Source organism: Anolis sagrei, chromosome 6, assembly GCF_037176765.1.
Source record: "Anolis sagrei isolate rAnoSag1 chromosome 6, rAnoSag1.mat, whole genome shotgun sequence".
Classification (NCBI taxonomy): domain Eukaryota; kingdom Metazoa; phylum Chordata; class Lepidosauria; order Squamata; family Dactyloidae; genus Anolis; species Anolis sagrei.
The window spans coordinates 40,195,172-40,220,927 of NC_090026.1; the positions used below are offsets into that span (position 1 = coordinate 40,195,172).

Sequence of the window (25,756 nt, forward strand, 5' to 3'; positions counted from 1 at the left end):
GCGCGCGTCAGTCGAAAACACGGGGGCGGGGCTTGCCAGGGACGGATTGGCTGAGGCATTAGTGGGCGGGGCTCCCCAGAGCGGGAAGCAATCGCTGAAAGGGGCGTGTCCTGAGCAGCTACTGGCGGCTGGGCTTTCCAAGGCTGACTGGAGCAAAAGAAGTGCATCCATTGGAGCTTCCCTTCTCGGAAGAGGAATGATTGGCTGAGGAATTAAGGGGCGGGGCTTGCCAGGGAAGAATTGGTCGAGAAGTTAAAGGGGGCGGGGCTTTCCGAGAATGAATGGAGTGAAAGGGGTGTATCCATTGGAGCTCCCCAGATTTGGCTATTATTTCTACTAATAATGTTACTAGCAATATATATATATATATATATATATATATATATATATATATATAATATGTTACTAGCAATATACTTATTTTATATTAATATTGATGTAATTATTATCTATATTTATTTATTTACAGCAATGATTCTCAAGCTTTCTAATGCCATGACCCCTAAACAAAGTTCCTCATGTTGTGGTGACCCCCAACCATAATTTTGCTACTGTTATGAATTGTAATGTAAATATCTGACATGCAGGATGTATTTTCATAGTTACAAACTGAACATAATTAAAGCGTAGTGACTAATCACAAAAACAAAATGTTCGGGGGAGTATGGACAACAGATAATGGGATCTGCAGTACCTTCAACTGATGCAGCTCTGACTTCCACAGACCACTGAAATCCCCATGAATTACAGACCTGGACCAAACTTGGCACACAGAACCCCAATGACCAATAAAAAATACTGCAGGAGTTTGGGAGGAATTGACAGCAATTTACGGGAGATCTAGTTCTATATCCGGAGAGCACTATGAACCCAACTTGGCACAAATACTCAATATGCCCAAATTTTAAGACTGGTGGAGTTTGGTGAAAATAGATCTTGACATTTGGGAGTTGAAGTTGCTGGGATGTATAGTTCCTCTGCGAACCAAGAGCATTCTGAACTCCAACAAGAATTGAATTGAAGCAAACTTGGCATACAGAACTCCCATGACGAACAGAAAATACTGGAGAGGCTTGGGGAAAATAGACCTTGGCATTTGGGAGTTGGAAGTTGCTGGGATGTATAGTTCCCCTGCCAACAAAGAGCATTTTGAATTCTAACAACAATGAAATGGAACCAAATTTGGAACACATAGCTGATATGCTTACAGTTGATTACTGGAAGGCTAACCTTTGTTTCTGGGAGTTGTAGTTCACTCACAACCAGAGAAACCGGCCTCCACCGATGATGGACCTGGATCAAACTTGGGTAGCGAGAGCCAGTCCGAGCAGGGAGCCTTCCCCTCAACCCTCGCTCCTTCCGAACCCAGCAGGGGTTGAGGGCCGAGTGGCAAAGGCTTCCCGGTCAGCCAAGCCGCATGGGGAGCCTTCCCCTTGACCCTTCCAAGCCAAACAGGGGGTGAGGGCCGAGTGGATCCCCTTGTCCCTCGCCCCTTCTGAGGCGAGGAGGCGAGGACCGAGTGGCAAAGTCTCCCTAGTCGGCTAGGCCACATGGCGAGCCTTCCCCTTGACCCTCGTGCCTCTTCCGAGCCCAGCAGGGAGCGAGGGCCATGTGGCAAAGGCTCCTCAGAGGGCCAAGCAATGCAGGGAGCCTTCCCATCGATCCTTCTGAGCCAGGAGGGGGCGGGCCAACCGAGGTGGCTTCACGACCCCCAGAAAATGGCCCAATGACCCCCTGAGGGTCGCGACCCCCAGGTTGAGAACCACTGCTCTAAATGAACCTTGCCAGGAAAATATGGCTACCTTAAGTTGGAAATTATTTGAAGGCACACAACTGAAGGTATACATTCACTAAAAGCGTATTGATCTTGGAGGCAGAAAACAAATTAGGAGGACACCATTTGCATTTGATTAATTTATTAGATCATGGACATAGATTTGATTGTGCATCAATGGATGCAGTTACATTTTCAGTAGAGACAGCATCACTTACTGTGGGTTAGGTACAGTGTTTTTCCAAAATAGTGAATCAATAAAAGAGGCACCATCAAACATAATAGGTAAGGAGTGAAAATGAAGTCCCCTCTTTCCTCTCTTCAACCAGATTTTCTAGAGGTTTTGCAGATATCATTGGTGTAAGATCAATGGAAGCTAGTAATATGTTAACTAGAAATAAAGGTAAGATTGTGATGAATGGTATATAGACTCAGGAGAAAGAGATGCAGATTATCAAAATCTACATATTCTGCTCAGAGCTGTAACCAGTGCACTTCTATCTTTGCAACACAGCTACTCACTGCTGCCTAACTGCACACATCTTTTCTGTTCACTTGCATCTTAAATTTCTACCCGCTGACAATGAACTTTAAAAGAAATGTGCAGGTGCCACTAAGGGAAAAAATTAGGAAGGAGGTATTTAGTATAAAACCAGTCATGTGCTCTATTCATACAAGGATCCCAACAGGAAAACCATCTGTGCTCATGTTGGTAGCTCAGTTTGTGGGAGTGAGGCTTGCACAAAATCTTTGTGGCCAATTTATCTGCAGCAAAAACATTGTAAAGGAGATTTAGAAGACAAAAGCTTCCCAAATACCTTATCAAGAGAATTCCTAGTTGCATGTGATCCATATTCTGGTTCTTGGAGAAACATGACTAATAGTGTTCTCTAGTCAAAGATAATGTTAGTGTTAAAAGCATCAAAGTCAGCAAATACAGTGTATACAAGCTTAGGGGAGACTGCATGTTGAGAAAGTGATTCCCCTGCTCCAAAACATAACACACACATCTCATTTAAGGGTAAGGCACAGTGAGTGAAGCTTGAAGAACTTGCCATTCAATCACATACACTCTACCACAGATACTTGTTCCCTGGCACATTCATACTGTTTCGCCATTCATTTGCAGCACATGCCTATAACTCGCACTACAAAAAACTCAACCAGGGTAGTTCTAACCCTCATCGCATGAAATGTGGATTTCTGCAGCCTGTATGTCATTCAAATTAAGCCAGTTTGTGTGATTTCACATAAATTCTGTTTTTGCATTTACTGTTCTGAATAATGTATTTTACTTTCGTTAACCATGAAATGAAAGAACTGTGCAGGCCTTTCCAAGGACCAACAATACAATACAATTTACCCAGCCATTTATTCCACCAGTCTGCATTTCCAAGAATTTCTATATAATACAGGGGGGCTAGATGCTGTTTTTTAAAGCCCACACTTTCTGGAAGAAGAGTTGCACCCAGGACATTAGAACATGGTCTACAATGGCACACAGCACCAATTTAAAAGCCACTTGTGGCAGGTTCTCTAAATGTACATGACAAAATGCAATCTGTCTTGGGGGCATTTCACATCTAAAGGCTTGTAGATATTTAAATTTTATCCTTTAGACCAGGCATGGGCAAACTTCGGCCATCCAGGTATTTTGGACTTCAACTCCCACAGTTCCCAACAGCCTACCAGCGGTTTTGTAGAGTAGTCATATTATCATACACAGTTGCTCCTTCTCAACGGTTTTTGTCCCCAGAGTATATTCCCCACCTGTATGAAGATCTATATTTATGACCCCGTTCCTTTACGAGTTTCTCCCCCACAAGCAATCTGCTCCATCCCCATCTCATCCTGATTTTAGTATTTTTAATATCTTAATTTTTATCTTGCACATGCGGCCCCGCTCATTGTTATGCTTTGTCATTTTACTGTGTATGATTTTGCTTTATCGTCATTGCACTCATATGTTGTATGTATTTTACTATGTTGTTATTCTGTTTTGGTTTTACTTTATTGTAATATGCTGTTGGGCTTGGCCTCGTGTAAGCTGTCCTGAGTCCCCATTGGGGAGATGGTGGCGGGGTATTAAATAAAGATTATTATTATTATTATTATTATTATTATTATTATTATTATCATTATTAGGAATCGTGGAACTTCAAGGGCCAAAGTCTGTCCATGCCCGCTTGGACCAAGAATCTAAATTTGTAGAACATTTTTGAAACCAGAAACTTTAGCTCTATAAAGATGTATGTCCAAGTTACAGTCTGACTTAATCTCAACAATCTCAAAAGAGCAGCTACAGATATTATATAAAGTGTTACAAAATTGGTATCTTGGAATGCCATTCCTTGGTGTTTGTTCAGAGAGGAATATATATATATATATATATATATATATATATATATATATATATATATATATAAAATGCTTATCCTGTATTACTATTTACGATAACAAAACAGGACAGGTGTTTTAATACCAAGTATGGTATGTTTTTCTGACTTTTATTCTAAGTAAGAAGAGCTTTTTAGATGGTGTCAGTCCTCAAGCATTCAATCCCTTCACCAACAACCTCAAATGGTATGGCCAAGGGAAAAACAATTAAGTGATATCAATCTAATTATACTGGCTGGCTCAGAGTCTCTGACCACAAAGAATGGCAACAATCTTTAAGCTCAAACACATTTTGGCAGAGTCTTCCTCTGACTTGTGAGACCAAACTGACATCATCTCAATAGTAGTTATCAGTCTAAGCATTGTTTATTTGATTGAAATGCTGTATAAACCTGTCCTGAGCTTTTGGGAAAGGGTGAAATTGGAAAATGTCTGTGTGCATTAACTTCCCTTTGTACAAACACTCTTGATCAGCAAGAAAAAGCAAACACATCCCTCCTAGCCAGACAGAACAAACCAAACATAACTACAGGAAGAGAAAAAAAATAGAATGGAAGAATAAAGCAGTGCTTTGTCCCAAAACGTGCAAGTACAACACATGTGCCTCTTTTATTAAGTTTTTCATTCAACTGCCATTTCAAGCTTAGGAACCCCCTTCACAGTTGCTTCCCAAACAAAGGTTTTAGTTACTGGAAAACTAATGTTACAAGGAATGTAACAGTAAAAAAAAATTAAACACCCCTATCCCCATCCCAAATGCATAGCGCATTTAACATCTCTTCCCAGTGAGGTATACCAGGTAAGATTTAATTTTCCTCCAGAAGAAAAAAAGAAATGCCTCCAACCAAGCACTAGCCCCTCAACATGAGAGACTGCCTGGTCATTAACAAAAAAAAACAAAACAAAAACAGATGAATTTCCATCATCAAAAAGGGGAAAAATAAAAGCAGAAGGTGAAGAACTTTTATAGTGTATGGCCCGCAAGCCTACAAACTTTTTACAACATATAAAATAGATCAATATTTATGATTATAACACACATTTCCCCATTCCCATGTTATTTGAGAGTAAATACACACAATTATAATAAATCTGGTATCAATCACATAACAGAAGTACTGTGTAAGGCCAAAACCTAACCAACTAGCCAGAGTCTTCCTCTGATGTTATAATCGGTCGAACAAAATATTAATGGGAAAGGGGTAAGAGGAGGAAAGGGAAACTGCTTCAGGTCCAGGCCTGAATTAATTGTTCTCAACTTGGGACTGGGCACTTCATTCTATTGGTTAACAGCCTAGCAGTGAATTCTCAGCAGACTATACATCCACGGAGACAGAGGCTGAGGAGAAAAAAATGGAAAGGCTCTTTTCTGACCTGAAACACAAGACCAGACACTATGAAGTTCTCTCCAGATCACAGGATAGGTTTTCTAAGCCACAATGTAAGAAACCCACATTAGATTTGGAACATCGTTGTAAGGAGTTTACACCTGACAAAAAGAAACAAACCATAGGAGACATTTTTCTAGCATCCCTGACCTCTAAAAGTAACTTTGATGGGGTGGGTTATTAACTATTAGTAAATAATTTTGAGTTAGAACAGCTGGTTTATCATTTCAGAGTTAACTTTTTAACCAGACACAGTAATAGCAGGAGGGATTTTCCTGTTCAAAACTAGAGCCAAATGCTTCTCCATTTGATACCCTTGGTGACATAGGCAGCAAGCCAATGTTCATTTGCCACTCCAAACAAAAAAGGTAAGGCAAAATATGATTACTGATGGAGGAATGAACACAGGAAACAGAGCCACCACAATGACATAAAGAGGTAAGATAGAACTGTGCCTCTCTCTGCGAGAAGATTTGATCTCCTTGAAGAAAAGAGCTGCCACAGTCTAACAGTCTATGTCAAAATCCCTAAAATAACAATGTGAGGCGCATCTTGCCTTGAACTGCTGCCCCATCTAGTCCACAAATTTACTGTCTGTGGGCACACTATATGGTTGCACTCTTCCAGCCTGCTATCAACACTAGGCCATCCAACAATGTTTTCTGTATGCCTTGTCTCTAATCCAAGTTCTATGTAGCACGAATGGCACCATATGTAATAATCTATTCAATGCACAGACACAGCATTTATTATGGATCACGACAGCTTCAACTGGAGTGCCAGCAGCTATTTGGAAGAGTTGACATTCAGGGAATGACAATGGCTCCAGACCAGCAGGACAAAGATAACACCTAAAATAGAGCAACTGCTGCACATCCCAAGTATTTCTTGTGCTATGAAGGATACTGCTACATCATTGAGAAGTTTGCTCTGAAAAATGCTGCTGATACTTGTTTTTCATCCCTCCTTTTCTTCAAGTTACATAATGTGTTAGTATGTAGTGTTTGCATTTAAAAATAGAATAGCTATGTAGTATTTTTAATGTTGCACCTTGTAAAAATCAGAGCTCCCCACCTGCATACAACATATGGTCAATTCCCCTTGCTTATGCTATGCAAGTATCTACAAATGGGTACTTCAACTTGGCCCACAGTTCCAAAACTGTTCTATTTAACTTTCATTGTTGGAGAATATCCACGGTGCCCTTGTTTTTGAACAGCAATGGTGAATGAACTGGGGGCCCTCCCTCCATGATAGGAAGAGCTGGGAAAATGAGGAAGCAATGTGGAGCTGCAGAAGATGCTTCTCACCCAGTTGTTATAACAGATGTCCTTTTGAGTCTGGGAGTGAAATGCATAGATGGAAGACAGCAATTGTATATTCATCCAGGCTTTTGCAACCGTTTAGGGTGGAGGGGAGCAATATACCAGGAATGTGTTTCTCATGCAGGTTTTTGAAGTATTGGAAGGCAGGGGGGAAATCTGAGAACACAGGTCCATTTGCCGCGGTACTGTGCAAAGTTGTCCATTTTTCACCTGGGAATGGGAGGCAGAGGAGGAGCTCCGCGAGTAGCTGAAAAGACAATAGATACAATTAATAATGCCATGGATGGATCATCATGGAATGCTTGCTCAACACGGAGTCTAGCCACAAAGCACAAGAGAATATGAAGCTTTTGCATTGTTAATTGCCATCCATAGAAAAATCAGCCTACAGATTTATGAGGCCATTTAAACCTCATTAGACACAGGAAGTATCTTGTTTTCATGTTGTCTGTTTTCTGTACACCATCTTCTCAGAGAAGACTCCTGACAACTGGGCTTCCAAAACAAAGGTAAATGTAAAGGGTTCTCCTTGGTATTAAGTCTAGTTGTGTCCGACTCGGGGGGGGGGGGGGGGGGGGCTCATTTCCATTTCTAAGCCTAAGATCCAGCATTGTCCACAGACACTTCCATGGTTATGTGGCCAGCATGACTGCATGAAGCACCGTTACATTCCTCCCAAAGCGGTACATATTGATCTACTCACATTTGCATGTTTTCAAACTGCTAGGTTGGCAGAAGCTGGAGCTAACAGCAGGAGCTCACCCCGCTCCCCAGATTCGAACTGCCAACCTTTTAGCCAGCAAGTTCAGCAGCTCAACCTGCTGCACCACTGGGGGCTCCAAAATGAAGTACACCTATAAATTCTTTGTCAACAAGAACTATGAACTTCTGCCCACCCACTTCTACTGCTGACAAGTTGACACTACAGCCATCCCTTTTCCTTGTGAAAATCCACTGGACTTGGAGAAACAAACATGAGAATGCACACAACTAACATGACATTTATAGAAGCATGAATGTATTGTATAATTTGAAAAAAAAAGGCTGGGAACAGAACTGTCAACATTCATCACCACCTTCCTCTTCCCCCTCAAAATAATCTTCATATACAATCCTGGCAGATAACTGTTTTGGTTCTACGTAATGGCTTCAAACCCACAATAACAGAAGTAGGTCAAATGCACTTACCTCTGTTAGTTTTACTGGGATAAATTCTCTGGAAATGCCTGAACTCTTCTGGAGCTGGAAAGTCTTCAACTGGATGAAAGGAGTATTTAGATTCAAAATCATCTATAAAAAAGAAAAAGAAATACATTGAACATCTCTATGGGGAGAAGCTGTTCCAAGACACCCTAGTTCCAACAGATCTCACAACCTCTGAGGATGCTTGCCATAGATGCAGGCAAAATGTCAGGAGAGAATGCCTCTGGAACATGGCCATATAGCCCGAAAAAACCTACAACAACCCAAAAAAAAAATGCCAACGTACATTTAATCAAATCAATGGGGATCATGTGGAATGAAAACGTGTTCAGCTCATTCAATCATAGCCACTCCACTGCCCTTCCTGCAAGCTATTGCAACCAAAAAGACATACTAGGTTTGATATTCTCTTTTTTTAATTAACATACGGTACTTCAAAAATCTATTTTTAAAAAAGCTGTATAACTTCAGCTTGGCAGACTCTGAGCACTCTTAAGAGCAGAGCACAATTTATCAAAAAGACAATATCATTGACTCACCAAGTAGCTATTGGTCTGCCTATTCTATGCAAAATAGAATTAGTTTAACACAGGAAAATTCTACACAAATCCAAAGTAATATTAGACTGCAGATGCCCAACTTCTGTGAATGAATACATTTTCCTTGTAGACTGTCTGACAGTGCGACTACTAATAACAGATCAAAAACTCCTTCAGTAATCTCCAATTGGCCATTTCTGCTCTATGTTATGAAATATTTGGCAATCAGTCATGTAATAAGATGCCAACACCCATAGTATAAATAAACTACTTTTAAAAACAACTCTTAATTTTTAATAGAAAAGTTGGATCTTACTGTCCCATTACAACAGATACACTTCTTCCTACCTATCACAGCATTTCAAAGCCCAGGATAACCGAACTAGCTAAACCAGCAATGACTGCATAGTTCTTTATTGCATCCCCAGAACCTGTATCATCCCTTTCATTCAACTTAAATGGCACACGTATTAAGGTCTGGATAGGGACACTGTCCCTTTAAAAACATTGCTGGCTTGCAACTCCCATCATGCCTCTCAACTGGCTATACCAACTTCGGGAAATGAGAGTTGTTGCCCAACAGCTTCAAGAGGACTAAAAGTTCTTCACCCTATCTATATAAATAAAAATGTAATGTTCGTTTGTGGGATTAACATAACTCAAAAACCACTGGACGAATTGACACCAAATTTGGACACAATACATCTATCAGGCCAATGAGTGACCATCACTCATAAAAACACTGAAAAACACAGCAGAAAAGACTTAAAAAGCCAAAAAAACAAAAATAGATTACAACACGTACACAAAACCACACACACACACACACACATACACACACGCAAACACATATACACAAATATATACACACACATATACACACTGAAAATACATATATGAAGACTGGGCCACAGCAACGCGTGGCAGGGGACAGCTAGAATTGTATCTATGTAAATAAAAATGTAATGTTCGTTTATAGGATTAACGTAAGTCAAAAATCACTGTACGAATTGACACCAGATTTGGACATAATACACCCATCAGGCCAACAAGTGACCATGACTCATAAAAACACTGAAATACACAGCAGAAGAGGCTTAAAAAAATACATTAGAACGCAAAACTACATATATACACCAATATACACACACACATATACTCATATATACACACACAAAACACATATACACAGACTGGGCCACAGCAACACATGGCAGGGGATGGCTAGTAGTGAAATAACACAGCAAGTAGTTTGTTTTACTTACCCAAAAAAGACCTAACAGTCGAGATGGAGTCCCGGTGCCCATTTCTCATTGGTGGGGGTGGAGGGGGTGGTCCAACTGGAGTTCTGGTGGGAGGTGGGGGCGGTTTCCCGCGGCTCGTTGTATCTGAAGTCCCATGCATTCTGTAGGGCGGGGGAGGCGGTGGTGCATCTCTGCCACCATTTCTGATCATGGGCGGCGGTGGTGGTGGAGGGGCTAAAACAAAATTTCCCCAGTCAGCACTGTCTCATGAAAATTCTCAGTAGCCAGAATTAGAGAGGGCCCACTCTTATTTCCTTTTCAAAATTGTATTATTCAGTGACTTTCTCAATTCCACAATGTAATTGTGAAGTGGCCAACTTTCACTCAGTAAGATATGCATTATCTGGTGGTTGGCATCAGATGAAACAGTCATAAATCGGCACATAACTAAACTAAACCAACTCTACACTATTTCTTAAAAAGCTTTGCGGTAACATGATTGGACCAAGTTTTAGTTTGGTTAAATGCAAACCAAATGCAACTCTTGATACAGATTCAATCTTCATTGTGCCTCATGACATCACACTCTTGCTTAGACATATTTCAGGACACTGTAGATCAGATGTAAACAAAACCTACAATGGCTTTTCTGTGTAGGCTGACATGGTGGTTGTTAGAGCATTTCTGTATTCTCAAATAATATGCTGTGTCCAGGTTGGTTCATCAAGTTCTCGGCTATGGCTAACTTCTCAGGTTGAATTAGTCTGCAGTGCCACTCTTGTTATGTGATTCATGTTTGGGCGCTGCGTTTGGTGGTCCCTACATAACTTGTCCACAGCTGCATGGGATACAGTAGACTCCTGCAAAGTTGAGAGGATCCCTCTTGTCCTTTGCTGAGCGTAGCATTTTTTGGATTTTCTTAGTGGGTCTGTAGATAGTTTGTATGTTGTGTTTCTTCATCAGCTTCCCTATGCAGTCAGTGGTCCCCTTGATGTATGGCAAGAACACTTTTCCTCTGGGTGGATCTTTGTATTTACTCTTGTGGCTTGTTTTCGGTCTTGCAGCTTTTCTGATGTCTGTCGTGAAGAACACAGAAATGCTGGACTACTCTAACAATGACCATGTCAGACTACACAGAGAAGCCATTGAAATCCGCACGCATGTGGACAATTTCAACAGAAAGGAGGAAATCATAAAAGTGAACAAAATCTGACTACCAGTAATTAAAAAACTCTAAAATCAGGACAGTAAATAAAAAGCAACACTCAAAAAGCAAGGGAATTCCAAACACGGATTAATCAGGACCAGCTAATACCTCCCAACAAAGGATTCCCTCAGGCAGCAACCAGCCAGGCTTTAAAGTGGCAAGGCCATTAAATGCTAATCAAGGTGGACATTTGCAACTTTCACATTGCCTAAAAAAACCCAAGAGTTCTTTCTCCCACCCTGGACATTCCACAGATATAAAAACCTTACTTGTCTAGTTTCCAACAGACCCTTCAACCTCTGAGATGTGGACAAAATGTCAGGAGAGAATGCTTCTGGAACATAGTCATACAGCCCAGAACACTCACAGCAACCCAAAGCTTACAATGTTCTACTTTTATTTGTTACAATGTGTGAGGTTCAACTCAACTCAGCCATTCTTTGAGCCACATTTTAACCCATGGTATCAATGTCTTCATCTCAACCCAAAATCTCCATTCTCACATAATGACCTTTATGGGCAAAGTGCTCAAGTTCTGAGCTAGCTTGGGATGTGGTCCACATAAGATGTGAAATGAGAGGTTCTGAGCTCATAGTTCAGAGGGTTTACTGAACAATAGTGCTATAAATTAAGAGGCATTTTTCTGAAACAATATAATTAAGGAACTCGGTAACGACACAACCCAAATTACTGAAATTGCCCATATTACAATCACGGTAACAACATTCATTACGCATTTCTGAGAATTTAATCACATTGTGTGAACTGTACAGAGATACACCTTAAAAGAACATTGCAAAATAAACCAGTAAACTGAGGAATTGAGGCTGGGAGAGAATATCTAATACCACTGGCAAACTTCTGACAGAGCTGAAATTCTAAATGGGAATATCTTAGGCATTAAACTAGGCTATGTTAAACCAAGGTACTATGTTAAACCAATGTCCTATACATTCCAAGTCAGAAAATATCATTCTCAGACCAGAAGATTTACCTGCATTTCTCCTGTAGAAAAGCAACAAAAGGTGCTTAAGTCAGTAAGTCCACTGCCTGTTTTACAGAGTAATAGTGCAGGGACAATCTCTTACCTGCGCCACGGCTTGGAGGATCACGGGCAGGAGGTGGGGGCCGACTGCTCTGTAAAGAAGGGGAAGCTGATGGGGGAGGGGGAGGCGCCATACCCCTTGTAGGCCCTGGTGTCTTTCTATGCAAGGAATTGTGTCTCTGTGGAAGCTCAGGGGCCAACTCATTGGTGGGGCTGGCTGGACCATTGGGGACACCAGGGGGCTGCCGGTAGGGTGGAGGAGGGGGTGCCAGAGACTGGCCCTGGCTACTTGGTCCCGTTCGGAGGTTCACTGGAGAAGGAGGTGGCTTAATAGGAGGAGGAGCTGGGGGGCCTTCCCGATTTCCTGGAAGTCGCTGCCCTGGAGTTGGCGGCAATGGCTTCTCACGGTTGTAGGAAGGTACTTTGTTGTTGTGCATGGAAGGAGGAGCAGGAGGTGCATTGGCTCGACGTCCAGGTGGTGGAGGCGGTGGCGCCGAGGAACTATGTTTCATGCCAGCACTGCTAGCACTATTGGGCCGTGAGAGATCAGGTAAAGAAGGTCTCTGGGTACGTGGAAGCTCAGGGGGAGAAGCCCGGTTATTATCTGCGTCATCTTGGTGTCGGCCACTAGAAGAAGAAACAGCAGGCCGTGGTGCAACTGATCTGGTCCCAGGAACTTGCAGTGACTGCTTCCCCGAGGGGCTGTCTGAAACCAGAAAAACAACACAGCATTATTACTTACAGAAGTAAAATTGTTAGCAATGGAGACATACTTTACCTTACTTTTGGTAAGAATTTTTGACCACAATTCTATTGCACAAGGCCACCATTAAATTCAGTAAAGCTAAGTGATTCTTGTAGAGAAACGGGGGCCATTGGTGTACAGTGACAAAGACTGCGTATTTTTAGAGGCAAAATACCAACATTCAAAATCTTAAGAGTAAATAATAATACTTATACTACTAATAATAATATTAATAATAATAATAATAAAATAATAATAATAATAAACAACTTTATTTATACCCTGCCGCCACCTCCCCAAAGGGGACTCAGGGCCATTAACATGAGGTCAAGCCCAAAGATACAATACAGCAAAATAAAATAAAAATAAAATACAAACAACAAAAATTATATCACAATAAAATACATGTAGTAGCAAAATAAAATAAACAAGGCAAAATAACATAATATAAAATAGGTCAAAATGGGCGGGCCAAATGGACAACGTAAAATGATAAAACCCTGGCTGAGGTAGGAGTAGAAATGTGTATTGAGGGGAGCCCAAAAAGGATGTACAGTGGCATTAGGCTTTCAGTTTAGGACGGGGGGGGGGGGGGGAGTGCATTATAGGGGAAATACTGTAGATGGAACAAGCAGAAATGGGATGAATGGTCACTCTCCAAAGGCACATCAAAAGAGCCAAGTTTTCAGATGTTTCTGAAAGGTCTTTCTTAAATGCTTTCCACAGCAGGAGAAATACACAAAGCATATTAAATTAAGCTAGTAAAGACAAAGATGTACCCAGAGGAAAAATGTTCTTACCATACAACAAGGGAACCACTGACTGCAAAGGGAAGCTGATGAACTAACACAACATACAAACGATCTACAGACTCACTAAGAAAATCTAAGAAATGCTGCATTCAGCGAAGGACAAGCGGGATCCTCTCACCTCTGCAGGAGTCTACTGTATACCATGCAGCTGTGGACAAGTCTACAAAGGGACCACCAAATGCAGCTTTGCCCAGACACAAATCAAGGAACATGAAAGGCACTGCAGACTAACTCAACCAAAGTCAACCATAGCAGAGAACCTGATGAACCAACCTGGACACAGAATACTTTTTAAGAACACAGAAATGCTGGACCACTCTAACAACTACCATGTCAGACTACACAGAGAAGCTACTGAAATCCACAAGCATGTGGACAATTTCAACAGAAAGGCGGAAACCATGAAAATGAACAAAATCTGGCTGCCAGTATTTAAAAATCCTCTAAAATCAGGACAGTAAATAAAGAGCAATACTCAAAAAGCAGGGAAATTCCAGACAAGCATCAATCAGGGCCAGCTAACACCTCCCAACAAAGGTTTTCCCCAGGCAGCAACCAGCCAGGCTTTGAAGCTGCAAGACCATTAAATGCTAATCGAGGTGGGAAACTGCAACAATCACACTTGCTTCAAGCAGACAAGAGTTCTTTGCCCCACCCTAGATATTCTACAGATATATAAACTTCACTTGCCTAGTTTCCAAAACACGTCACAACCTTTGAGGATGCCTGCCACAGATGTGGGCAAAATGTCAGGAGAGAATGCTTCTGGAACATGGCCACACAGCCCAGAAAACTCACAGCAACCCAGTAAATTAAACTACTTCACAGCATATTTGAAAGAACACATGGAAGAAAATACAATTTCTGGATGCTAATTTCAATCTGGATCAGAATCTATGGTCAACAAGACAAGTAAAAAGATCTTCACTTGATGTTCAAGAAGTCACCATTGGGAAAGTATGCCAGAAACAGAATGCTACTACAGAAAAAAAATACTATCTTGGTCACCATCTATCATATTCCAGATGGTGCAGGAGGTCAGATATGCTAATTTGAGACTTAAGTTGCCCCTGAGGCAAAACAATAATAGAGATGTAGATGGAGAGGAAGATATGAATTCCAACACTGACAAAAAGCTTAGTCGTTCTTGTTGGAATTCAACCCCACACAGCCCAAGTCTCAAGGCCTTAAGGAGCAGCAGTTAGTTTCGTATAAATTAAGGGTTTCCCTTCTTCCATGTCTCCTGTCTAACAGTTGGGAATGTATCTATTTTGTCCTCTCTCTGTTTCTGTTCTCATTCAGATTGGTTGTGTAGAATGATACTTTTCTGCTGCAAGCCTTTTTAAAATCTTACTTCTGTTTCTTGTATCTGTGTATGTGCTGTGTGCTTTGAGATCACTTTCTGCTTGTGTGTCTGGAGAGATGTAGTGAGTGCTGTTTTTCCCCTCTCTTTTGAAACCTTAGAAGAGATGGGTGTTAGAGTTGCTACACCCATCTTAGAGTATTAAGAAATGCAGTTATTGTTTCTTATTATTGTAAATAAACCTTTTGTGATTTTTAAGATTGGACTCTGCAATTTTGCCTAAGCTCTTAATTCTTTACAGCCACAACCAATGGCACTTCACACTTTGCTAACTGTGAGCTGTTGCTTAACTTTAAGTACCCTGTTTGATTTTTGGATGCTCTGCTATATTTTAGGGTAGTTCTCTTTAACAATTCTCAGTTATGCTGATACTCAGTTCCTTAAAAGTTGACAGAAACTGCTGATAGTATCAAGAGGGAATATGTTCAGCTAAAAATCAAATCATCTTTCCTGATAATGTGGAATGTTTGATTATATCAACACTATGAAATTGCAAGGCATTAAGATGATCTGCAAAAGGCACTGTTATTTAGTAACTAGCCATCCCCTGCCACGCGTTGCTGTGGCCCACATGGGGGTTCTGTATGGGAGGTTTGGCCCAATTCTATTGTTGGTGGGGTTCAGAATACTCTGAGATTGTAGGTGAACTATAAATCCCAGCAACTATAACTCCCAAATGTCAAGATTCTATTTTCCCCAAACTCCACCAGTGTTCACATTTGGGCATATGGAGTATTCGTGTAGAGTTTGGTCCAGATCCATCATTGTTTGAGTGCACAGTGATCTCTGGATGTAGGTGAACCACAATTCCAAAACCAAAGGACACTGCCCACCAAACTCTTCCAGTATTTTCTGTTGTTCATGGGAGAACTGTGTGCCAAGTTTGGTTCAATTCCATCGTTGGTGGAGTTCAGAATGCTCTTTGATTGTAGGTGAACTATAAATCCCAGCAACTACAACTCTCAAATGACAAAATCAATTTTTTGGAGTGAAGGATATACATTGGGTTGTTAGGTATCTTGTGTCCAAATTTGGTGTCAATTCATCCAGTGGTTTTTGAGTTCTGTTAATCCCACAAACGAACATTACATTTTTATTTATATATAGATATGGAGAAATCACCTGAATTGTCCTTTACTCCCACTGGTCTGAGCTTGGGGACACCACCTTGAAATAGCCCCCCCCTCGGTTGCAGAGGGGATGCACCAGAGCTGTAGCCGCCACCGCCGCCCTTGGATTCTGAAACAAAGAAGTTCCCAAATTAGTCAAAATGGCCAAGTTTGCAACACAGTGTGGCAGTTTACTGACAAAACTACAGATCAAATTGAACACCTTAATTTCTGAATGCGATGAACATAAATTTGATGATAATAAAGAAAAAAAAATAAAACAAAATCACACTGTGCTTAAAAGAGTATAATAAATGTCTCCTACTATTTTAAATAAGTGCCCAGAAAATGGATCACACTTACAATTCTAGATGGAGTGCATTTGAGAACAATGCAGGAATAAGACATTCCCTGCTTGCCAATTATTGGGCAAGAAATATCACCTTCAGTAGGGATTCAACCTGCAGATTTCATTAGCCAGCAGGTTCACAGTAAGTCGTAGGAGACATCTGTCAGTCACATCCATGTAAATGAACCCAACCATATGCAACATTGCACAAAGAGAGAAAAAAACATTTCTTTCTAGCTTGTTTTTTCCTTATAATATGGCAAAAATCTAAATCAGCCATCACATAAAGCAGAGCATTACCAAGTGAAAATAAAATCCATCTCAAATATGTCTCGTGCCATAACTCACCTGCTGTCTCTCTTTGTATAAGTTCTAAATTATTGCTGAATTCTCCTGAATATTAATTTCCAAACTTTGTTAAAATCTATTACTATATTTCATCCATATGTTATTCCAACACAAGTTACAAGAGTTTTATTTATAAATTGGGCTATTACACTTACTGCCATCATCATTTCTCTTATATTTGATGGCAAAGAGCTATTCAACTATTATTATTTATTATTTATTTACAACATTTATATGCTGCCCTTTTCACCCCGAAGGGGACCCAGAGTGGCTTAAAAGGTATATATACATACAATATATTAATAGCATAGCACAATATCAGTATTATATATTACTATATTGTACTATACCAATGATGGCGAACCTATGACATGTGTGTCAGCACTGACACGCATAACCATTTTTGATGGCACACAGCCATATACTTTTGTGAGACCTTATTCTCAGTGTTAAATAATATCAAAACCATCAAAAGAAACAGATTGACAGATGATGTTAGTAGCACTTGCTTGGGCTTGAAGTGTACAAAATACCAACCTTCAATTGAAGATTTAGTCAATGAAATTCAGCAACAAAAAAGTCACTAATAACCAGCTAGTTAAAGAATTTCCCCTCTCCTTCACTTATCTTAGTTTACGGCAACCCACAAAAGTTAAATAAAATCAAGACCAACAAAAGAAACCGACTGAAGGATGAACAAAGAAGTCACTAAGCAGGTAAGTTAAATAATTAGTTTTTGGGTTATTAAATACGGTTATATTTTACAATTATGCATTTTTGTTATTTAAACTATAAATATCGCAAAATAATGTTTTTTTTTAGTGGCACTCCACCTGAATTATGCTCGCTTTTTTGGTGAATTTTGACACACCAAGCTCAAAAGGTTGCCTATCACTGTACTATACCATTATATTGTAATATTATTAGTAATATTACATGAAATAGAAAATATATAATTATAAAATATTATTATATTACATTATAATATAAATATTATATGAATATCCAATGTATTATATTATATTATATTATTAGCATAGCACAGGTGACAAGGTGGTACTGTCTTCCCAGCCGCCCTCTCTTCACTCTGGTCCCAGAGCAGCAATTGTTGCTGGGGGAAGGGGCTCCCAACTGATGACACAGGCAGGAGACAAGCTGGAACTGACTCTCATACTTACAATGAAGCTCATACTTACTTTCAATGATCGGTGCACTCCGGTCATTGACTTGGGCCACTTTTTTCAACTTGGCCCCCTTACAGATATCTTGTAAGAGGGCCCCCCTCCCTCGCTGTTCATCTCTGCTCAATTTTGGAGGGTCTGTGTTAGCCTGAAATGAAAAAATGATGCATAGGTAAACAAAGAAAGATAGACACAGGAGTAGTTTAGCTTAGGATGCTAAGAAAATAGTTATTATTTAGCCAATCTGCTCAAGGATTGCTTCTTTAAAATGGCAAGCTACAATCTCTCTTCCCTACACAGCTTTAGAGCTAAGCAGAGCCTGCTTTCTTACCAGTGAATAAAATAAATCATCAGATGACATGCATGCTTTAAATAGGACATCACAGCTTAAGAACCTGCATTTTTGCAGCTAAAACAGTATTCATATTTGTATGGTTTGGAAAAGGGCTCAGTGGAATGGCTTCTACAGAACTCAATTGCCTTTCATTTTTACTGCAGCTCCCATCTCTATCACAATCATAATTCATCAACCTATTTTAAGAACATCTAACTATGCCTTGGAAAAAACATCTGCTATGCCCAGTGCCACTTCTCCAAGGTTGCCAGTCCCCCAGCCATACTGTTCAGAGTAATTTTCTGGAGAAGCATGCTTTGAACTTGGAAATTTCTGAAAGCTTTAATCCAAAGCTCCTATGTAGGCATCAAGCTGCCTTAGACCACATTAACTTTCCATCTCTCTTAGGTACGATCTGTGCAGATATCAATACACAAGTCTTCACCAGATATGCTTCCAGAGCACAGAAATGTGACAGAAACGCAACCTTTGCCTTTCACTGTATTAGAAGGAATATTTGTCAGTTATATGTAACTGGTCACCCAAAAGTGAATAGAAGGGTGGTGTGTTGGAGCAGGAGGAGTCCTTACCTGATTGAGAGTCGGAGGTGGGGGTGGTCCAGGGGGAGGGGGAGGGGGAGGTGGTATTGGCATCTTCCTGCTGGCTCAGTGTAAAGATAACTTTTGGTCACTCATCAACCTATAATATTCAAAGCAAAATACAAATTTGTCAAAAAAAACAACAAAAAAACAACAACAAAAAACAAAAACAAAACAGCAGCAAACACAACTGAAGAATACAGAATGCACTGTTTCCTGCAAAGGATTTGTCCACATTCTGTGTCATCCCCACCAGCTAGTATACCAAAGAAAAATAGCTTAGAGATTATTTTGATTATTTATATCATTTAAAATGCTTTAAAAGACTACAAAAGTTATATTCAAAAGCCCCCAATTCCTGTATGACAGAGAATGCATTAGAGAACTACAAAAAGGTAAAAATTTCTGGCTTGATTGAAAAAGAAATATTTAAGAATTAAGGCTAAACAGAAATATTATGGAAGAACATCTGTATGCTGTACCATTATTTAATACCACTAACCTTTCCTGTTTTTCAGAATTTTTTAAAAAACCCATGATTTAGAGAAATAGAGGGAAATAGAAAACAAGGGTGGAATAAAAAGGCTGATGTACTCTTCCTTCTCTTGGATGCAAAACACTATAGAAACAAGGCACAAGTGTCCAGCTTTCCACAATTTTGGAATATAAACTCTTGTAAAAACAATTTTAAAAGCCTCCTAACAAATGCCATTCTTTTCACGTCTACTTGCTTAAAACCGGTTTGAAGCTTTCCTCCAAACTTGTTTAACCACATTCTCAGCATCCTTCCAGGGTTGCAATTCCCATGGTCCTTGGAAGGAAATGGAAACAACAAAACTAGTTTCAAACAGGTTTCAAATTGGAGTGCAGACACACACTTTAATTCTCACAAAAAGAACTTCACTGAATGGAGGGAAACCAGATTTTCCGTATATATAGAAATTATGGAAATAGGGATGCCAAGACATCGGATGATTTGGGACTATGCAGTTGCCAGGTAAGAGTTTGCAAGATTCTTCCTTGCATTTCCAGAGAAAGCCTTAACCATGTGTTACTGATTGGGAAAACTAATCAAATTCAGGTTTCAACACACATAGTTGTGTATTAGCTAATACAGCAGAGCTGTACAGATTGCCCATAACCTGACAGTCAAACATGAAGTTCCAGTCACCATATAACAACAGAAACATTTTGGAAGAGACCGATACAGGAAACAGCATAACTCATCCCCATAGTATAGAGCTGATATGTGTCAGGAGCCAGAAGCCAATGACAAATTACCAGTCAGAACTATTTCGAACAGGAAAGTCTAACACCACTGGAATGCATCCAGTTTCAGAACATGTGTGCAAAAACAAGGAAGTCATAGCAGCTCCAGGCAAAGATAAGATGAAATCCCAGTAACTTCAATCGAGGAATTACCAGCAATGCTGGTCTTTTTGAAATCCTTGATAAAGGCAACTCACATAGAAGAACACATATTTTTGCCAGCCTTTTTCAAACACTAGTCAAAAATAACACCTAGCATTGAATAACTAAAAACCTGTAGGTTTTTCCACCTATTTCAACCATCACTTTAGGAATGGACAGGATGAGAAATTTCCCAGTTCACACACACTCTATTAATATGCTAAGTTCTGAAAGTGATCTACCCAAACGTTCAGCTAGCTGGGTCTAATGAGCTTGTATTTATTTCGTTCTTGTGGGTTTTTTCGGGCTGTGTGGCCATGTTCTAGAGGCATTTCTCCTGACGTTTCGCCTGCATCTATGGCAAGCATCCTCAGAGGTAACCTCACCTCTGAGGATGCTTGCCATAGATGCAGGCGAAACGTCAGGAGAAATGCCTCTAGAACATGGCCATACAGCCCGAAAAAACCCACAAGAACTGAGTGATTCCAGCCATGAAAGCCTTCGACAATACATTGTATTTATTTGTTTGTTTTTCTTTTTTATATGACATTTGCAGGCTCACTGACCTTTTTTATGAATTATTTTTGTTCCATTTCTTTGCAAACTGCAAGTTTATCTAAGTATTAAAGCTGCAACATTATCATAAATCGATTGTTACATTTTAATCAATTAGTTGACCAGTTAAATTTGCATAATCAAAGATTTTGTCCCAATTAGTAGGTGTGAGATAATTCTATGCCACAAAAACCAGCTAGTCTCTTGCTTCCTAACCTACAATAAACATACACATTTTCAGTCACTGCCGAAAGATAGCTCCTCACCTCTACTGCGCCCCCTTTTGTAACCTGAAGATTTGCTTTGTTTGCTTGATGTAAGAGCACCGGTTCAGAAAATATCTTGTTGTTATTTCTTCAGTCACTTTCGACTTTCATGACCTCATGGACCAGTCCACTGTTGGCCATCATCACCTACAGCTCCTTCAAGCCACTCACTTCACGGATAATATCCATCCATCTTGCCCTTGGTTGGCCCCTCTTCCTTTTTCCTTCCATTTTCCCCCAGCATCATCATCTTCTCCAAGCTATACTGACTTCTCATTATGTGGCCAAAGTACTTCATCTTTGCTTCTAACATCCTTCCCTCCAGTGAGCAGCCAGGCATTATTTCCTGGAGTATGGACTGGTGTTGATCTTCTTGTGGTCCAAGGTATTCTCAGAATTTTCCCCCAACACCACAGTCCAAAAGCATCTATCTTCCTTTGCTCAGCCTTCCATTTGGCCCAGCTCTTGCATCTATAGGTTACTACGGGGAATACCATTGCTTTAACTATGCAGATCTTCGTTGCCGGTTTGATGTCTCTATTCTTCACTATTTTATTGAGACTGGTCATTGCTCTCCTCCCAAGTAGTAAACGTCTTCTGATTTCCTGGCTGCAGTGTGCATCTGCAGTACGCTTTGTGCCTAGAAATACAAAGTCTGTCACTGCCTCCACGTTTTCTCCCTCTATTTGCCAGTTATTCATCAGTCTGGTTGCAATAATCTTAGTTTTTTTATGTTTAACTGCAACCGAGCTTTTGCACTTTCTTCTTTCACCTTGGTTATAAGGCTCCTTAGCTCCTCTTTGCTTTCAGCCATCAAAGTGGTATCATCTGCATAGCTAAGGTTGTTAGTGCTTCTTCCAGAAATTTTAATTCCAACCTTGGATTCATCAAGCCCCACATGTCGCATGATGCATTCTGCATACAAGTAGAATAGGCAGGGTGAAAATGTACAGCCCTGCTGTTCTCCTTTCCCCAACTTGAACCAGTCTGTTGTTCTGTGGTCTGTTCTTACTGTTGCTACTTGACTATTATACAGATTCCTCAGGAGACAGACAAGGTGACTTGATATTCCCATACTACCAAGAACTTGCCACAATTCCACACAGTCAAAAGCTTTGGAATAGTTAATAAAACAGAAATAGACATTTTTCTGAAACTCCCTACCTTCCTCCATTATAGAAATTATAGAAAGTTATAGAAATGTTAAAATTACATAAGTTATTGTTACTATATTAAAATTATAGAAATGTTAAAACAAATATCTATACTCAAGGCTAATGTTTACTTCTACCACTCAGCTATGTTATAATTTTAAATCCTTCACATCTCAAAAAATCCTTCACATCTCAAATATTCATAGCATGTTACAAAAGCTAACAGATACTCACAACCACTTTTGGAGTGAAGTAAACTTTTCAAAAAGTAAAACATACTTAGCTGGATGTTTTTAATCGGGAAGAAACGGAATTGCTCTTTCAGTTTCATCTGCTTGAACCCCCAACAGGACAATATTCTGTCTCCCCCTTCCCAAATCTTTTTCCTGCTCCCATTCTGATCCTAGTAAAAAGTCACACCCTTGGCATCACCAGCATTCAAAAGTATGCAATCCCTGAAATGATAGCAATGTCATGTGGGCAGTATGACAGTTTCATCCTATCATCACCTGAAGAGAAGAGGAAATGACTGGTTTACAAGGAACAGTATGTACTTACTCATAAAACCTCAGGTAGTGTACAGGTAACAGGCAAAAATTTCAAAGTTTCTTCCTAATATAAGAAACCCTAATCAACTAGAGGGCCATAGCCCCATATCAGGTTAGCAGACATGTGATGCACTGGCTCATCTGCTCTGTTATAGAAGGCTAGAATGGATTGTTTCTTAGATAAAGTTAAGCCTTCTGTAGCTACAGATTCTGTATCCACAGACATGATCATTCACACTTTGAAAATGAAAAAAATAATTATTAAAGCTAAACTCAATTCTGCCATTTTTATATAAGGGACACCATTTTACTATTATATACAAGAGGACTTGAGCATCCACAGATTTTGGTATCCCAGCAGATACCACGGGACCATTGCGCTCGTATTGTAAGCAAGCACTGTCTGTTTTATAGATGTCTCTGTTTTGAGAGAAGATATGGATGAAGTTACACTCTCCATATTTTGAAGATCAATTGCTTGTAAACAGGTTATGCCATGTTATCTTTCCTGTAATATAACCTCCTCTAGCTCTTGGTCTGGATTTCATTTTTAGGCATGGAGGGAATTGGGTTCCAGTATGTATGTCCAAATACTAGAAGGTACATTTTAGTAAGGTAAGCATTGATGAAAGGGCTCAGGACATTCAATGGCTCTAGATCTGTTATCAGGTTTACAGGGCTCTTGTCTGAAACACTTTCAAGAAACATGCAGCACAACTGAGGAGGCAGGAGATGTGGTACTGCTCTCAAACATCCCTTTTGTGCCTTTAGTTTCTAATGAACTTGTCAGTCATAGAATCATAGAGTTGGAAGAGACCTCGTGGGCCTTCCAGTCCAACCCCCTGCCAAGAAGCAGGAATATTGCAATCAAAGCACCCCCAACAGATGGCCATCCAGACTCTGTTTAAAAGCTTCCAAAGAAGGGGTCTCCACCACACTCTGGGGCAGAGAGTTCCACTGCTGAACAGCTCTCACAGTCAGGAAGTTCTTCCTAATGTTCACATGGAATCTCCTTTCTTGTAGTTTGAAGCCATTGTTCCACATCCTAGTCTCCAGGACAGCAGAAAACAAGCTTGCTCCCTCCTCCCTATGACGTCCTCTCTCGTATTTATACATGGCTATCATGTCTCCTCTCAGCCTTCTCTTCTTCAGGCTAAAAATGCCCAGCTCTTTAAGCTGCTCCTCATAGGGCTTGTTCTCCAGACCCTTGATTATTTTAGTCGCCCTCCTCTGGACACATTCCAGCTTGTCAATAGCTCTCTTCAATTGTGGTGCCTAGAATTTGTGCCATGCCCATAAAATATCTCCAAAAACATCTACCACAATAAAAGTTATCTTTGAATCTGCCTCAGACAAGAGTTACTGATACTAAGCTCCAATATTCAAATCAGCAGTGGCTGGATTCTTATTTGCTCATGAGCAAGACTGCAACTGTGGGAATAGAGGTAGTTTAATCATAATATGCATCCTGGCTCATTACCTTTACTGAAACACAGTGATCCTGATATAATCACTCTCATTACTGCAAAAACAAGATGTCATTTTCTCTCTGCCCAGTATTTACTACATTAACAATTACTTTTCCAACAATGGTTACCTTTTGTGTACCTCATGCACTAAAGAGAGCCCGAGGAAAAATAATCACTTCCCCATGAAATCGCACATGAATAGGCAAAGCGATATAGCAAAGGAAGCACCAAGTACAGCATGGGGCAGCATTATGGCAGCTACAGCAAGACCTTGCCTCTCTTTTAGTCTTAAATGTCCTTGCAAATCTGGGAAAATATATTTAAGTCTGCCTATTGCTTTAATTAAACCCAAACGTTTGTGCTAATCATAATTCTTAATTTCATGAGGTATTCCCTTCAGCATCTTATATTTGATGGAGTCTAAGAAATCCAAATAGACTACAGTTTTCTGAGCATAGGAACTAAAACATCTGCAAATACTACAGCTTGGCAATGACAGCTCCAAATTCTATAGAGGTGAAATTGCTTCAAGAGAAATGCTAACCATATCAAATTGAAATGCCTTGAGGGGTTTTCAGAAATCTGGCAGATTCAACAGTGGTGAGTGGGAGGAATGAATCACTCCAATCGGTCCATCACCTGCATCAAAAGCAGACAAGAGATAATATGATCATGATCACGGCAACTGACTTATCAGAAACTCCCCAGTTTCAGATCATTGTTCTGCAAGATTCAGAGAGTGACTTGCCATATAGATGACTGGTCATCGACATGTTGGAACAGCCCAGAGTTTCTTGTAACAATGGGGAAACCCAGAGTTGCCCTGGAGATCCAAAAAACTGGCTCACAATATAACATACTAGAAACACAAGAGAACACATTGAAGGAGAAGGCTCAGGTGGCAGCCCCTCGGAGAAAGCTTTTACATTAGTCCAAACATGCCAAGTAGAGCATTACTGTGCCTAAAATTAAATCAGCTTGTGACACAAGGGGCATTTGCTTGGATTGGCACCTTTGGCATGGGTGAGCAGAGCTGCTGCATGAGCAGACAGAGCTCTCAAGCTAGCCCCATGAAGGTTAAATAAGGACTTGGGAGTTGGCAGCCAAGTACCACATCCCCCAACTCCATTTTGAGGAATAAATCTAAAAAGGCAGGCAGCTTTGGAAAACCGATACAGCCTCCCCCCCCCCCCGATGTACATTTCCTCTCTCAATTTTTTTTAAAAAAAGGCTCATGCTGCCAATTCAAATTCTTTCCAATCTGAAAAGGTTTCCATTAAGGTAATCTAAGATCATCCGGGGAGGCCCTGCTTCGCTCCTGTCAACAGCACAGATGCATCTGGCAGGGATAAGAGACAGGGCCTTCTTGGCTGTGACTCCCTGCCTATGGAA

General features: G+C 40.3%; 1 protein-coding gene across 2 annotated transcripts in view; it reads right to left on the bottom strand.

The window, feature by feature from the left end:
- Positions 1-4,518: 4,518 nt before the first annotated feature.
- Positions 4,519-25,756, bottom strand: part of WIPF2 (WAS/WASL interacting protein family member 2) — a 32,622-nt gene continuing 11,384 nt past the window's right edge. The window contains exons 2-9 of one of the 2 annotated variants that reach the window (XM_060781040.2): positions 24,909-25,003; positions 18,954-19,062; positions 18,045-18,177; positions 16,165-16,281; positions 12,166-12,828; positions 9,892-10,104; positions 8,073-8,174; positions 4,519-7,131 (exon numbers count right to left, since the gene is read on the bottom strand). In XM_060781040.2, the coding sequence (XP_060637023.1) occupies positions 7,091-7,131; positions 8,073-8,174; positions 9,892-10,104; positions 12,166-12,828; positions 16,165-16,281; positions 18,045-18,177; positions 18,954-19,016 (1,332 nt within the window). In that variant the 5' untranslated portion in view covers positions 19,017-19,062; positions 24,909-25,003 and the 3' untranslated portion in view covers positions 4,519-7,090. The remainder of the gene's footprint in view (positions 7,132-8,072; positions 8,175-9,891; positions 10,105-12,165; positions 12,829-16,164; positions 16,282-18,044; positions 18,178-18,953; positions 19,063-24,908; positions 25,004-25,756) is intronic. The other variant, XM_060781039.2, reaches the window with a different exon arrangement.